The following is a 15,872-nucleotide window of genomic DNA, read 5'->3' on the forward strand; positions in this document are numbered from 1 at the left end:
CTGCAGGAGGGTGAAAGGATTCACCAGAGACAGAGCAGGGAGCAGAACAGGCAGAAGGATCAAAAACACTGCTAAGGGGAGCAGCGGGCGAGACAGGAGAGGTCTGCCGCACCATGTGGGTATCTCCCTGGCCAGCCAGGAATCGAACTTTTGCTGCAAGCTGTGGACTGCTTCACAGCGCTGCACTCAACCCCCTGTGCCACCCGGGAGGCCCTGGTCACATGTTCTTGCAGGACTACTCTCTAGACAGAAGATTCCATCGTGGTGTCCCTCAAACCTTTCCCACTCTGAAGTTTGCAGTCCTCCCTTCCCTCCATTAAAAGTTCAAAATGAAGCTTTTGGGAGTGGGGAGGTTGGTGAAACCATGGAAAACACTCTAAAATAAAAGAAAGAGTCCTAAACCACCTCATCTGTATCTGTGTGGAGCAGTATATTGAGATACAGCGCACTCAAGCTAAAGTTCACTGGTGACATACTACTCCTAGAACAAAGGAGTTTTCAGTCACCCACATGCACGTGCACGTGCACACACAAACACACAAACACATACACAAACACACACAAAGTTGTAAGTTTTCTAGCTTTAGTATATGAAGATACAGAATGCACAGTTCAATATGAGTTTCAGGTTAACAATGGTAGTTTTTAGTGTAAGTATGTCCCATGCAATATTTGGAGTGATCTATACTAAAAAATTATTGTTTATCCAAAATTCAAATTTAACTGAGTGTGTTGTATTTTACCTGGCAGCCCTAGAAAGTTCACATCTCCTTATGCATGTATTTCTTAGATGATTTAAATTTTCTAAAGTCATCGGATTTCTTGATTCCCAGCTTGGAAATCTATCTTTAGCACTTCATAAAGAGATACTAAAACCACAGCCTTATGCCTTTACCTTAAACTCAGCAATGGAGCTGAAACTCACAAGAAACGAACTCACAAGAAACATCCAGGAAATAAAACCTAATAGAAAGTAGCATTTAATCATCATGGTACACAAACCAGACCCAGATTCTAACCATCTTGAAAACATAGCTCCCAAGAGATCTTAGATGCCTTGATTCTGGAATGCCTTCACAAACTCATGATATGGCTCAGAGAAATATCTTTTAATAAGGGAGAGGATTAGGGGAAAAAAGGCAAAACTAGCAGGCAAACTATAAATCAGAGACATTCAGCAGGGGAGGAGGAGGGAGAGGGATCAAAATGGGAGTGGAGAGCACAGAGACTATGGTGATGGTTCACAGGTGTCTTGGTGGTGGTAATTTTATAGTGATTACACCTGAGAGGAGAAATCAAACTTGTACAAAAATCAACAATGATGTAAAAATATATACTTAAATTGCTTGAATTTCAGAATTTTAAAATGCCCTGTAAGAGAATGGAGGAACCCAGGACTTTTGAAAATATGTAAAAGAGGATATAGAAATTTGTGCATTCTTTATTGTTTATATCATTATAAACTCCATAAAGAAACAAACTCAGCTAGCAAGGATGAGAGGGCAGGCACATAGGGGAGAGCTGAGTAGCATCCTCCCTAGTTATTCTCCTCAAGCCCAACATCTTGTTTTTTTAGAACATTTTAACTTCACTCATTCTTCCCACCACCATCATCCAAATTAAAATCACCCAAAGGAATTACACCTTTGCTTTCAAAAGGAAGAAAAGCAATATATCCCTTGAGACATAAATAATAAGAAGCAGATATAACAAAACAGAAGAGGTGGAAAGCTTTCTTACCTGCCCACTGTCCCATTGACTTCAAGAAAGACCTTGGAAGAGCGCTCCAGAAATGCAAAAAAATACATTTGGAGAATCTCACACACTTCACCAGGTAGACCAGAAATACCAACAGCCCTACCAAAATGAAGAGCTGCTCCAGAACCTGCCCCATGACTGCACCTTAGCAAATACTGTCTTGGAACTGGCCTGGCCCTTCTACTGGCCCTCTGGGGCATGTCCTTCATCTTCCTGAAATCACTGGGCACATTGTATAAAGATTAACCTCTTTATACAATCTTCTGATTCACAGGCTTTGGCAGAAGCTGTTCTCTGTAATCTCTTTGCAACACTGTTGGACTTTCGTAACAGCAAGGGAGTGCTGGTGAAGAAGTGAAAAGTGGAGGTAAAGAAAAATAAAGACTGGATCATGGAAAAATGCCAGTCCAGGTTGCTCTCCCAGAATTTGGAAGCTAAAAAGAATGCAGTCATGTATGTTATCATTCATTTATTCAACAAATATTTATTTGACCGCCTGTCTAATAGCATATGCTGTTGGAGACATTGTAATAGACAAAAGTAAATAAGGTGGGGTCTTCACAAGGTGGAAGCTGGGATTCCAGTATGAAAGACAATATGCAAATAAGGTAATGTCAGAGGTCAGTGCCATGGAAAAGTGCTACTGAGTAATCTTTTAGAGAAGGTGTTTATTTTTTTTAATTTATGTATATTTTACATCATTGTTCATTTAAAAAAAAAAGATTGCTTTCCAACCCCTCAGGTATAGTCCCACCCAGGTTGCTGCGAATGGCATGAGTTTATCTTTTTTGATTGTGAAATAATATTCCATTGTGTATATATATATATATATATATATATATATATATATACCACATCTTCTTGATCCACTCATCTCTTTTGGGGCATTTGGGTTGTTTTCAGGTTTTACCTATTATAAATAGTGTTGCAATAAATATAGGGGTACAGATAATCTTTTAAATCAATGTTTTTGTGTCCTTTGGGTAGATCCCTAGGAGTGGAATTGCTGGGTCCTAAGGTAGCTCCATTTTTAGTAGGCTGAGGAACCTCCATACAGCTTTCCAGAGTGGTTGGACCAGTTTGCACTCCCACCAGCAATATAGGAGAGTTCCTTTTTCACCACATCCCCGACAATATTTGTTGTTGCTAGTTTTTTTTTTAAAATATGTGCAATTCTTACTAATGTAAGGTGGTATCTCATTGTGGTTTTGATTTGCATTTCCCTCATTATAAGGGATTGAACATTTTTTCATATGTCTGTTTGCCATTTGCATGTCCTTTTTGGAGAAGTTTCTTTTAGTTCTTCTGCCCATTTCTTGACTGGATTGTTTACTTTGATTTTGTTGAGTCCTGTGCATTCTTTGATTATCTTTGTGATCAGTACCTTGTCAGTTGTATGGAGTGCCAAGTTTTTTTTCCCAATCAACGGGGTGTCTATTTGTTTTGATTAATGTCTCTTTTGCTGTATAGAAGCTTTTCAGTTTGATGTAATCCCAGGTGTTTATTTTTTCCTGTCCTGAAATTTGTTGAATATGTCACTCCCTTCTCTTCTTGCCCTTAGTGTTTCTTCAGAGAGGTCCGATGTCAGCCTGATTAATTTTCCCTTATAAGTTATCTGTTTTTCCCCCCTTGCCAGTTTCATTATTTTTCCTTGTCTTGGACTTTTGCAAGCTTTACTATTATGTGTCTTGCTGTAGTTTTCTTTTCATTGTGGTAATTAGGTGTTCTTATCACTTCTTATATGTCTATGTTCATCTCCTTTTTCATGCTCAGTAAGTTCTCTTCAATTATCTCCTTGAATAATTTATCAGTTCCTTTGCCTCTCTTCTCACCTTAGAGAAGGTGTTTAAGAGGAAATTCTGTGAGCTGAAATTTGAATGAAAGGGAAGAATCAGCCTGCAACAATGATGTGACCCTTCTGGATAGTGAGAAATGACCTTTGGGGTGGGCAGATGGGGTGAGCATGACAACCAAAACAGAGAAAGAAGGACATAGCTGTCATCCACGAAGTACATCCCAGATTTCAGTCCTTAGCTCTTTTCTCGAAAATCCATAATTACTCATCTGGTCACAAACGCAACCTCTTGACTTTAAGAACACTGAATGCTGAAGAACCTCAAATGTATAGATTTAATGGTCATTCAGTCTGGTCATGCAGATTTGCCCAACCAATTTTCTATTTAACACTTCCATTTAAATGGGTATCTGTAGGGTAAGGTAAAAAGTACCAGGCTTTTCTGCCCTCCTGCCATTAGGATTGATGATGGATCTGTGGGCCTGAATGCATGCCTGATGGCAGGCACCTGGAGTAAGGTGTGGGCATATGTAAGTGGGTACACCTGGGCTGAGAGACTGGGCTTATAAGGGCAGCATCACGGGGACACTAGCAGAGAGAGTTGGAATGGAATAGAAGAGCAAAGTAGAAAATGGAGCAGCAGACCAGAAGAGACCACGAGAGAGCGCCGGAGAGACCAGTAAAGAATGAAGGTTAGCCGGGAGCCGTGAGGCCTTCCAGCTTCCTGACCCCACATCACCCCAGACTGCCACGTACCTGTTAAATCCAGACTGCCATGTACCTGTTAAATCCAAATAAAAGCCTGAAAAAGACACTGAGGGCTCCAGGACTCCTCCTTCACCCATCTGCCCGGTCATAGAAATCCTGCCACTACAGTATCTCAAACTGAATATGTCTAAAACTAATTTCTGATATTAACTACAAAAAGTTAAAACCTGTCTTCTTGTAGGCTTCTCTATCAGAAAATGACAGCTCTTATCTTCCAGTTGTTCAGATTAAAAATCTTGGAGGTACCCTTGATATCTCCCTCTCCCTTCTCCCTTCTCCCTTTCTCTCCCCACCTCTCCCTCTCTCTCTTTCCAGTCAGAGTTTTCTGTTAATAGGTAAGTAGATTTGGATTATGCTGAACAGCACCACTTGTTTTTGCACTTTGCCACACATGTCAAAGTCTGTCTTTCTCTGTCTCTCTTTCTCTCTCTCTCTCTCTCTCACACACACACACACACACACAAACACACACACACACACACACATGCAATACTCACACTATTGCTGGGTCATACACATTATACCTGTACAACTTTAGTTTTACTAGTATCTCAATCAGGTTTTCTCAGGGGATGCAAATCATGCAGCCATTTGCACAGGGACCACTTACTGTTTTTTAAAAATTATCAGTATGGAATTAGCTGCTAAAGGGTATAAAAGAGAACTCAGAAGAATATTCAAGGCTTGAAAGGGTGTATTTAAGGAACAAATTTGAAATGGAGATCCTGGACCCATGGTGGGGTTCAAATTTCACAGGAGACTCTGTGGTTATGGCTGTTGACTGAGAATCAGACAATAATATAATCAAGGAAGTCTTTATTTAAGAATACAAATCATGATCCAGGTCCACAATCAAAGGGCAGGGTATAGAAGAATTGTTAAGGATCAAGCAGGGAAATGATTTAATTAAGCTTAGGTCATTTGTTGGTTTGATTGGTTGAAATGAGTCTTCAGATAAAAGGCAGCAATGTGGAGTCTTTTGTAATCATCAACAGTTTGTCCCTTGTTTCTTTGCTAATAACTGATAAGGAAAGAACAGGGTATTACTGTGTTTTCATAATCACTGATAAGGAGAACACAGGCTGTTGCTATTTTCCTTTTTTTTTTTAAGAAATTGATTTATTTTTTAAATTTATTTTCTTACATCATTGCTAATTTTTGGACAGTATTTGATTTCTCCCCTCAGGTGTAGGCCCTGTAGTTCTCCCACCACCAGAGCATATGTGACTCATTACCTCAGTCCATTGTGCTCTTCCCTCCCTTGTTTTGACCACTCTTGCTCCTCCTATCCTGTCGTATGCCTCAGATCTATGGCCAGTTTGCAAGTTTTTTGCCCCCAATCCTTGGTTTGGTTTCTACATATTCCACATACAAGTGAAATGATGTGATATTTATCTTTTTCCTCCTGACTTATTTTGCTTAGCCTGATCACTTCCAGTTGCATCCATATTGCCACAAATGACATGATTTTTATCATTTTTGCTCACTGAGTAGTATTCCATTGTGTATGTATATCACATCTTCTTGATCTATTCATCTGTTTGAAGGGCATTTAAGTTGTTTCCATATTTGACTATTGTAAATGGTGCTGCAATAAACATAAAAGTACAGGTTTACTTTTCAGGTTAGTGTTTTTGTGTCCTTTGGGTAGGTTCCTAGAAGTGTTGAAGTGGAAAATTTCAGGCTGGCCTGTGATTACCTGAAGTTGGAACAAAGTATGAACTAAAAGTTTCAGGGAACAACTCACAAATGCTCTTAAGGTCACATGCCTGATTCATGCCTCCCAGCTAACTCTATACAACCTTGCTTTAGACAATAAATACTCTGTTACCTAATTGTTCAGGGCTCAGACTTTGGAGAGAGAACTCTTCTGAGTCCACCAGTGTAAAGCCCAGTGGGTAAATAAAGAACTTCCCTCCTCCTCTCTGAGTACTACCTGACAGAATCCTGCCATAATAGTGTAATCACTGGGTCATATGGTAGATCCATTTTTAATGTTTTGAGGAAACCCCACATAGCCTTCCATGTGACTGGACCAATTTACATTCCCACCAGCAGTGTAAGAGAATTCCCTTTTTTACTTTTTATATCATTGTTCATTTTAAAATAATATTTGCTTCCCTCCCCTCTCAGATGTAGTCCCCATAGACTTTCCTTCACCAATGCACCCGTGCACCATCACCACAGTCCCCTGTGCTCCTCCCTCCCTCCCTCTGATCCCTCTTTCCCCTCCTCCCCTGCAGGATGTCTCTGATTTAGAATTGTCTGTTATTGCTTTGTTGTGTTTTGTATTGTTGTTATTTTTTAAAATGATGTCTTATTTGGTTCACCTATATTCCTGCTATAAGTGAAACCATCTGATATTTCTCTTTTTCCTTCTGACTTATTTCACTAAACATAATTCCTTATAGCTCCATCCACGTTAAAAAGACACAGTAGCAGGCTGTATTAAAAAACAAAATCCAACCTTCTGCTGTCTCCAGGATACACATTTAACCACAAAAGATAAACACAGACTGAAAGTAAAGGATTGGAAAACAATCCTACAAGCAAATGGACCAAAAAAGAAGGAAGGGACAGCTATACTTACATCAGATGAAATAGACTTCAAACCAAAAAAGGCGAAAAGAGACATAGATGGACACTACATTATGATCAAGGGGACAATGCATCAGGAAGATATAACACTCCTCAACATATACTCACCAAAGGCAGGAGCACCAAAATATATTAGTCAATTATTATCAGCTCTGAAAACAGACATTAAAGAAAAAAAAAATATATATATATAGTGGGAGACTTCAACATTCCACTCTCACCAATGGACAGATCAATGAGACAAAAAATAACTGGTCCAACCACTATGGAGAGCTGTGTGGAGATTTCTGAACCTACTAAACATAGAGTTTCCATATGATGCAGCAATTCCACTCCTAGGTATTTACCCAAAGGACACAGAAACATCAATTCCAAAGAACACCTGCACCCCTATGTTTATAGCAGCACTGTTTACAATAGCTAAGCTTTGGAAACAGCCCAAATGCCCAAAAACAGATGCTGGATCAAGAAGATGTGGTACATATACACCATGGAATATTACTCAGCATTCAAAAAAGATAAACACATGCAATTTGCAGCAACATGGATGGCACTGGAAGGGATCATGCTCAGCGAAATAAGCCAGAAAGAAAAAGAAAAACACCGGATGGTCTCACTCATAGCAGGAATCTAGAAAACTTAAATAAGGGACCAGGAAAATGAATAACTATAAGAAAGTGAAAATCAAAATCAACAAAAAACTATGAACCAGAGACACTTTTTTGGGGGGTGGGGGTGGGAGGGGAAGGATTGGGGTCAAAATGGGGGGTTGCAATTGTATGGGGAACATAAAAATAAAATTTATTTTTAAAAAATTTTAAAAAACTAAAAAATAAATAAATAAATAAATAAACCCACACCATCCAGCTCCATAAAATAAATAAATAAAAAAAAAATAAAGACACTAGAGCCCTAAATAAAGACATGGAACTTATGGACTTAACAGACAGCTATAGGACACTGTATCCCCCAAATCTGAGGGCTCCCTCTTTTACTGCATCCTTGTCATTTGTTTGCTATTCTTTTAATATGGGCCATTTCCACAGGTGTGAGGTGAAGTAAATGCTTGATTCTTTCCTTTATTTACCAGTTTCAAAGTAATGACTTGGTTCCTAACTATCCTCTACGCTAGACCTAGAGCTTGAATTTTCTAGGTGAGAACTTTCATTAAGAACACATCCAGGGCCTCCCCGGTGGCACAGTGGTTGAGCACTGGGTTGCAAAGCTGCCTGAAGCCTCTGCAGCGCTGGTTCGATCCCCGGCCGCCAGTGAAGGTCCCACATGGCGCACAGACCTCTCCTGCCACGCCCGCTGCTCCCCTCAGCAGTGTATTTCGTCAGACTGCCTGTTCAGCTCCCTACTCTGGCTCTGGTAAATTCTCTCACCTTCCCGCGCTTCTGACTGTACCCAGTGCTTGTATAAATAAATAAATCTTTAAAAAAAAAAAAAAAGAACACATCCAATCAACATTTTATATTTGTTTCAATTCTTTGTGGTTAGGACCCTTATCAATGTCCAGATAGGCCCCGCTTTGCCTGATGAGACCTCTTCCAGTTCATGCCTGGGTCCTATTAATAAGATTAGCAGGGCCTAATAGTCTTTGACTGTGTCCTGATTTTTCTGGTGTAGTTTGCCACTTTATTGTACTGATTTACTGTTTCTAATAGTTTTTTTAATGGCATCTTTAGGGTTTTCTATAATGTCATCTCAAATTGTGAAAAGTTTCATTTCTTCTATCACAATTTGAGTCCTTTTATTTCTTTCTCTTGCCTAATTGTTCTAGCTAGGGCTTCTGTTACTATGTTGAATAGTAGTGGTGACAGTGGACATCCTCATCTTGTATCTGATTGCAGAGAAAAAGCTTCCAAATTTTCATCATTGAGTATTATGTTAACTGTGGGTTTATCATATATGACAAATATGTATGTCATATATGTCATATGTGAATAAGGCATACAAGCCTTTATTCCCAATTTTTTGAGTTTCATTTTTTTTTTAAATGGATGTTGAATCTTGTCAAATGCTTTCTCTGTGTCTATTCATATGATCATATGATCTTTATCTCTTCTTTTCTTGGAATTTCCTTTATTGAACTTATTGACTTATAGATGTTGAACTATCCTTGAAATAAATCATACTTTGTGGGACATATGATCCTTTAAATGTATTTTTGAATTTGGTTTGCTTAGATTCTGTTGAAGACTTGTGCACCTATGTTCCTCAAGATTTATTGGTGTGTAGTTTTCTTTTGTTGTGATGTCCTTATCTGCTTGTGGTATCAGAATGATAATGATTCATACAATATATTTGAAGCATTCCCTCTTATTTTTTTAGAGTCATTAGTTTGTCTTTGAAGGTTTGTTAGAACTTAATTCTGGTCCAGCACCTATGGAAAAGAGTACAGGCATTTTTCAAAACAATAAGATTAAATCTGACATATGATCCATCAATTCCACTCTTAGATACCCACTTGTAGAATACAAAGACATCAATGCAATGGAATACCTGCACTCTCGTGTTTGTTGTAGTTCTACTTACAATAGCCAAACTATGAAAACAACCTAAGTGCCCAAAGAAAGATGAGTGCATTAGGCAAATGTGATATACATAAACAATGGAATATTCAGCTATAAAAAAAAGATAAATTATTGACTTTTGCAAAAGAATGGCTGGAACTGGAGTAAATTATGCTAAATGAAATAAATGAGAAGGCAAAACACAAAAGATGGTGTCACTTACAGGTGGGATATAGAGTAACATCACAAAGGGTCAGATAAAATCAAACCAATAACATGCCCTAGAAATCTAACTATACAATTGAGGCTATCAGTATGAAGAGAAGAAAGGAGAGGAAGTGGGGAGAGGGCACAGTAGGCTGGGGTGAAGGACTTTCAGAACCTTAATGGTAAATATGGTGTAGTGACATACACCTGAAGGGTGTGATCCTACACTTCTGAATCATAAACAGTGCTGTAAACCAATGTTACTCTATTTTAAAAACCCATGCCAAAGTTTCACCAAGAAAACAGATTACTTTTGCTATTCAAGCCTTTCTGTGGTTCCGTTTGAATATCAATATATTTTGCTAAATTTCCCTGAAAAATATTATTGGCTTTTTACTGGGGATTGCATTACATTTATAAATAACTTTATACAGAATAGTCATTTTGATTTTATTGATCCTCCTCCCCGTGCAGGAACTTTGGATGTCCTTCCATCTCCTAATGTCGCTATCAGAACCCTTGTAGTTTTCATTGTATGGGAGTCAGTTCTTTCATTTAGTTCTGAGGTATTTGATTATTTTTGAAGCACTTATAAATGGAGTTTTCCTAATTTCTTTTACATCTCACTTGTTGTTTGTATATATAAAAGCTACAGATTTTTGTATGTTGATTTTGTAACCAACCATTTTGTTGTATTAATCTATTATGTTTAATAATTTTGGTCTAGCACCTATGGGAAAGAGTACAGGCAGTTTTTTGGTGGAGTTTTAGGATTTTCTATATATATCATATCATCTGCATATAGTAATAATTGCACTTCTTTTTTCTTGTTTTTTTTAAAGATTTATTTATTTATTTATTTATTTATTTATTTATTTATTTATTTATTTATACAAGCACTGGGTACAGTCAGAAGCGCGGGAGGGTGAGAGAATTCACCAGAGCCAGAGCGGGGAGCAGAGCAGGCAGAAGGACCGAAGCACACTGCTGAGGGGAGCAGCGGGCGGCAGGAGAGGTCTGCGCAGGACCCTCCTCCGGTGGCCGGGGAGCAGCCGGGGATCGAACCGGCGCTGCAGGGGCTGTGGGCAGCTTCGCAACCCAGCACTCAACCGCTGCGCCACCGGGGAAGCCCTCTTACTTGTTTTTGTCTGTAGCTCTGGCCAAAGTCTCTAATATTAAGTTAAACAAAAGTGGAAATAGTGGAACTGCTTAGCTTGTTCCTCATCTTAAGTGGATACCATTCAGTTTTTCACCACTAAGTATTATATTGCCTATTGGTTTGTAATATAAAATCATTATTATGTGTAAGGTGGGACTTTTCTCATCTTGTTAATTTTTAATCATAAATGGGTGCTAAAAGCTTATTTAACACTTTCTCTACATCTACTGATATTATCGTGATTTTTTATTTTTAACTTTGTTGATATATTACATTGGTTTATGTATATCAAACTATCCTTGAAAACCTGGGATAAACCCCGCTTGATCATGCTATATAATCCTTATGATGTGTTGTTGAAGTCTATTTGCTAGTATTTTGTGGAGGATTTTCAACATTCATCAAGGATATTGGTCATAGTTTTCTTGTGTTGTCTTTATCTGGTTTTAGCATTAAGGTAATATTGGTATAATAAAATATATATGAAGTCTTTATTGGAATTTTAAAAACAATTTGAGCAAGATGATCATTAGTTCTAGCTTAAAGGTTTGATAAAAAAAATTATCAAGTTTTATTGATTCACTCTTGTTCATGAAACTATATAATTTGGGGGTTAAACAGCTTCATACCTCGATACATGTACTCAACTTATTCCAGAGGCAATACCTTATCTCATTATTGCCCCTTCCCTCCTCTCACCCCCTTCCCAATATATCTTTCACCTTGGCAACCATTATCTTTTTCAGCACCTAAGAGTTAGTTTTCTTGTGTTTTGTCAGTTGATTTGCTTTGGTTATTTATATCCCACATATGAGAGAAACCATCCAGTAATCTTTCCCTTTCTGACAATATTATTCACAATAGCCAAGATGTGGAGTCAAATGCACACCGACAAAAGACTGGATAAAGAAATTGAGAATCTAGACTCAAAGGAATACTATGCAGCTATTCAAAAAGGTGACGACCTGGATAGAACTTGAGGTGATGATGCTAAGTGAAATTAGTCAGAAAGGGAAAGGTTTGATAAAATTTATTTGTAAAGTCATCTGGTCCTGGAGTTTTGTTTTAGGGAAGATCTCTTTTGTTTACCTCAATCCACTCTTATTAAAAGAAACAAAACATACTATCTTATTTTGAAGTATACATGAAAGAAGTCCAAATAATGTATTTGTGAAGTTTAACAAATATAAAACAAAAATCCACATAACCATCAGTAGGTCAAGGCAAGTACATTTGTTTCCACATAACCCCCTGATATGTTATACTCTCCCCCTTGGAGTAATTTGCTATGCTTACTTTGTTAGGGTTTTTATTTTTCCATTTCTGAATTTGTTTTTTTAAAAAAAGATTTATTTATGCATATAAGAACTGGGGTACAGGCCAGAGGTGTGGGAGGTGAGAGGATTCACCAGAGACAGAGTGGGGAACAGAACAGGCAGACTGACTGAAGTACACTGCTGAGGGGAGCAGCGGGTGAGTCAGAAGAGGTCTGCTGCGCCATGTGGGTTGCTCCCTAGATGGCCGGGAATCGAACTCGTGCTTCAGTGGCTGTGAATAGCTTCATAGTTTACATCTTAACCCCTTGTGCCACCAAGGGAGGCCCTCCATTTCTAATTTTATTTTCTTACATTGTGGTTCTTTTGTGTACAGTAAAAGGATTCTGCCCTTGAAGTGTAGACCACATAGTTCTTCCACTACCATAGCACACATGAACCATCACCATGTCCCTTGTTTTCTTCCCTCCTTATTTTGAAACACTTCCCCTTCCCTCCTTTGCTCTATGGTGGAGAAGATCTTTTTATTGCTATTTAAATTTCCATGCTTGTGACTGGGTTTTTCAACTCTTCTATTTCTTCCTGATTAAGTTTTGGTAAAGTAGATTAATCTAGGATTTTGTTCATTTCTTCATGATTATCAAATTTATTGGCATGTAGTTAGCATAATCTCTGAATATCCTTTGTATTTCTGTGCTATTTATGGTAATTTCACCTCTTTAATTTTTCATTCTATGTGTCTTTTCTCTTATTTTGTTAATATAACTAGAGGTTTGTCTTGTTCTTTTCTCAAAGAAGCAACTCTTAGTTTCATTGACCTTTTTATTTCTATTTATTTTTGCTCTTATTTCTTATTATTTCCCTCCTTCTATAACTTTGGGTCTTGTTTGTTCTGCTTCTCCAATCTGTGTTAGGTTATCTATTTGGGATTTTTCTTGCTTCTTAATTTAGACCTTTATTGTAATGATCTTTCCTCTTAAGATCATTTTTGTTGCACCCCATAGATTCTGGTAGTTTGTATCCTTATTTTCATTAGTCTCATCTGTTATTTTTGATTCCTGCTTTAGGTCCTCTTTTATTCAATAGCTACTAAGCAGACCATTATTTACTTTCTATGTTTTTCCTGGGTGGTAAGATAGCCTCTGCTATTGTCTCTCCCTGGCATGGAACTTTTGTATTGAAGTAAGTTGGAGCACAGGCAATTGGGAAAAAATAAGACCTCAATATTGTAGAGAATTTCTTGGGAACTGACTATAAGAAAAGCAGGTCCTCAAAAACCATCCTTTCATTGAAAACACAGATTGTACTTTTTTTCATCAACATTGTAACATGTTTTTTCATCAACATTGTTCAATGACTCCACATTTTTAGAGGATCTGCTGTAACCTTGACCTGTGTCCCTGGGTGACAGCTTCCATCCTATGCACATGGCTTGGTGAATGGTACTCACCAGGAGTTGAGCCTCTTCAACTTGGAGATGAGAAATGCTGGTGGCCACCTCTCCTAATCAGATACAGTAAACCTTGAGTGGGAACTAAAAGGAGAATGACTACACCCACTGGCATGGAGGTTCATCAAGCTGAGCTCGGAAAGGAGAGAGAGAATGGATGGGTCAAGGCTCAAAGGCCACAGCCTCTCACTGCCCTTACAAAGTTTTGTTAGGATTTTTGAATCAATGTTTAATCATTTGTTACATGAACTTAAGACAACTTCCAAAGACAAATAGTTCCAAAGAACAAATAGTTTTTTTAATAATTTTCTCCAGTTTTGCTTATTTCACTGGCAAGTGGATTCACAAAGTTCCTCACAATGCCATCCCACATTTTCAGACTATTAACATTGCACTTGAGGTAAGCAGCCACATATTTGAAGAATAAAGCCTGTACTGTGACAACTGGGGCCACTCGTCTCTCTTCTGATCTTTAAACAAGTGATGGTACTAAAGGATAGTTGCCCTGTCCCATTCTCTCTCTCTTTTCCCTTCCCTCTCTCCCCAGCTTCCCTCCCTTCCCTTTCTTCGCTCCTTCCTTTCCCCACTCCCTTCAGTTGCAAACTGCTGTCCCACCACTGACTGGGGAATGACCCCCATCACCACCACCAGGGGCAAATGATAAAAATATCCCCAAGGGTTGATCTACACCAATTTTTTTTTAATTTTATATATTTTTTACATCATTTCATTTTTGCACAAAGTATGCATTTTCATCTTGGTTATAGACCCCGTAAAATTCCCACCACCCTTCTTTTGACCCTACTCCCTCCCCCTGCCCTCCCCCACCCACGTAGTGTGTCTCTGGTTTATAGTTACCTGTTGATTTTGATTTTTACTTTATTATAATTAGTCTTTTTTCCTGGTCCCTTATTTAGGTTTTCTAGATTCCTGCTATGAGTGAGACCATCCGGTATTTTTCTTTTTCTTTCTGGCTTATTTCGCTGAGCATGATCCCTTCCAGCGCCATCCATGTTGCTGCAAATTGCATGAGTTTATCTTTTTTGAATGCTGAGTAATATTCCATGGTGTATATGTACCACATCTTCTTGATCCAGTTATCTATTTTTGGGCAAACTAATTCTCTTTGACCCAAAGCTTAGCTATTGTAAACAGTGCTGATATAAACATAGGGGTGCAGGTGTCCCTTTTGAATTAATGTTTTCATGTCCTGATCTACACCAATTTGGGTAGTGAATCTCTAATGGTACTAAGGCCAAAAATGGAACAGTTCCATGAAGAAATATTTAATCTGTAACAATTCTCTTTCTCTCTAAGGCAGGGGTCCTTACTTTTTTTCAGGACCCCTTCTTCTCCCCCTCCTTTCCTCCCCTTCTCCTGGTTCATTGTGGTTCACTGTGATGAACCACAATGTAGTCTAGTGATGGTTACAGTTTCCTTTTCCAAATAATGTATTTTATATGCATAAATAAAATACGTAGAACTATAAACAAAACCCATTGCCAAAGAAATTTTCGCAGTATTTTCTAAATATTATAGACTAAAAATATACTTCTTCATGAATATATTAAATAGAACTAGTGGAAGTTCTAATAACTACCAGAATGCTGAGCAGAGTTTACATATTTTACTGAAATAAACTGTAATGTGATACAAAATTATTTCAACTTCTAGGGATAAAAAAGTCACAGGTATAGTTTGCCTTTGATCAACATGAGCTTTAACTAGTGGGTCCATTTATATGCAATTTTCTTATATACAGAAGACATAAGCTTACATTACTAATATAGTATGGTACTATAAAAGTGTTTTCCCATCATTATGATTTTCTTTTTTTTTAAAGATTTATTTATTTATGCATACAAGAGCTGAGGCACAGGCCAGAGATGCGGGGGGTGGGAGGATTCACCAGAGACAGAGTGGAACAGAACAGGCAGACTGACTGAAATACACTGCTTGAGGGGAGCGGCGGGCGAGACAGGAGAGGTCTGCTTCACCATGTAGGTTGCTCCCTGGCTGGCCAGGGATTGAACTTGTGCTGCAGAGGCTGTGGATTGCCTCACAGTACAGTGCTCAACTCCCTGCGCCACCAGGGAGGCCCCCATTATGATTCTATTAATAATATATTCTTTTTTCCAGCTTACTTTATTCTAAGAATACAGTATGAAATACCTATAATGTACAAAATATGTGTTAGTCAAGTGTCTATATTATCAACAGAAAACTACTAGGCTATTAGAAGTTAAGTTTTAGGGGAGTCTTACATGGATTTTGGAGAGATTTGCTGTTAATCAAGAATCAACCACATTGCTATACTATTGTGGGTTTGCCTACATTCAAAGGAAAA

At 38.2% G+C, this 15,872-nt stretch overlaps 1 protein-coding gene across 1 annotated transcript in view; it reads right to left on the minus strand.

Moving 5' to 3' along the window:
* The window catches only part of HSD17B3 (hydroxysteroid 17-beta dehydrogenase 3), a gene marked incomplete at both ends in the record, with an annotated part of 42,003 nt that extends 40,109 nt beyond the window's left edge, over positions 1-1,894 (minus strand). Inside the window, one exon of the mRNA XM_084237833.1 lies at positions 1,741-1,894. Within this exon, the coding sequence (XP_084093959.1) occupies positions 1,741-1,894 (154 nt within the window). The remainder of the gene's footprint in view (positions 1-1,740) is intronic.
* Between the last annotated feature and the right edge of the window lie 13,978 nt (positions 1,895-15,872).

This window comes from Talpa europaea, assembly GCF_964194135.1.
Source record: "Talpa europaea genome assembly, chromosome: 7".
Taxonomy (NCBI): Eukaryota; Metazoa; Chordata; class Mammalia; order Eulipotyphla; family Talpidae; genus Talpa; species Talpa europaea.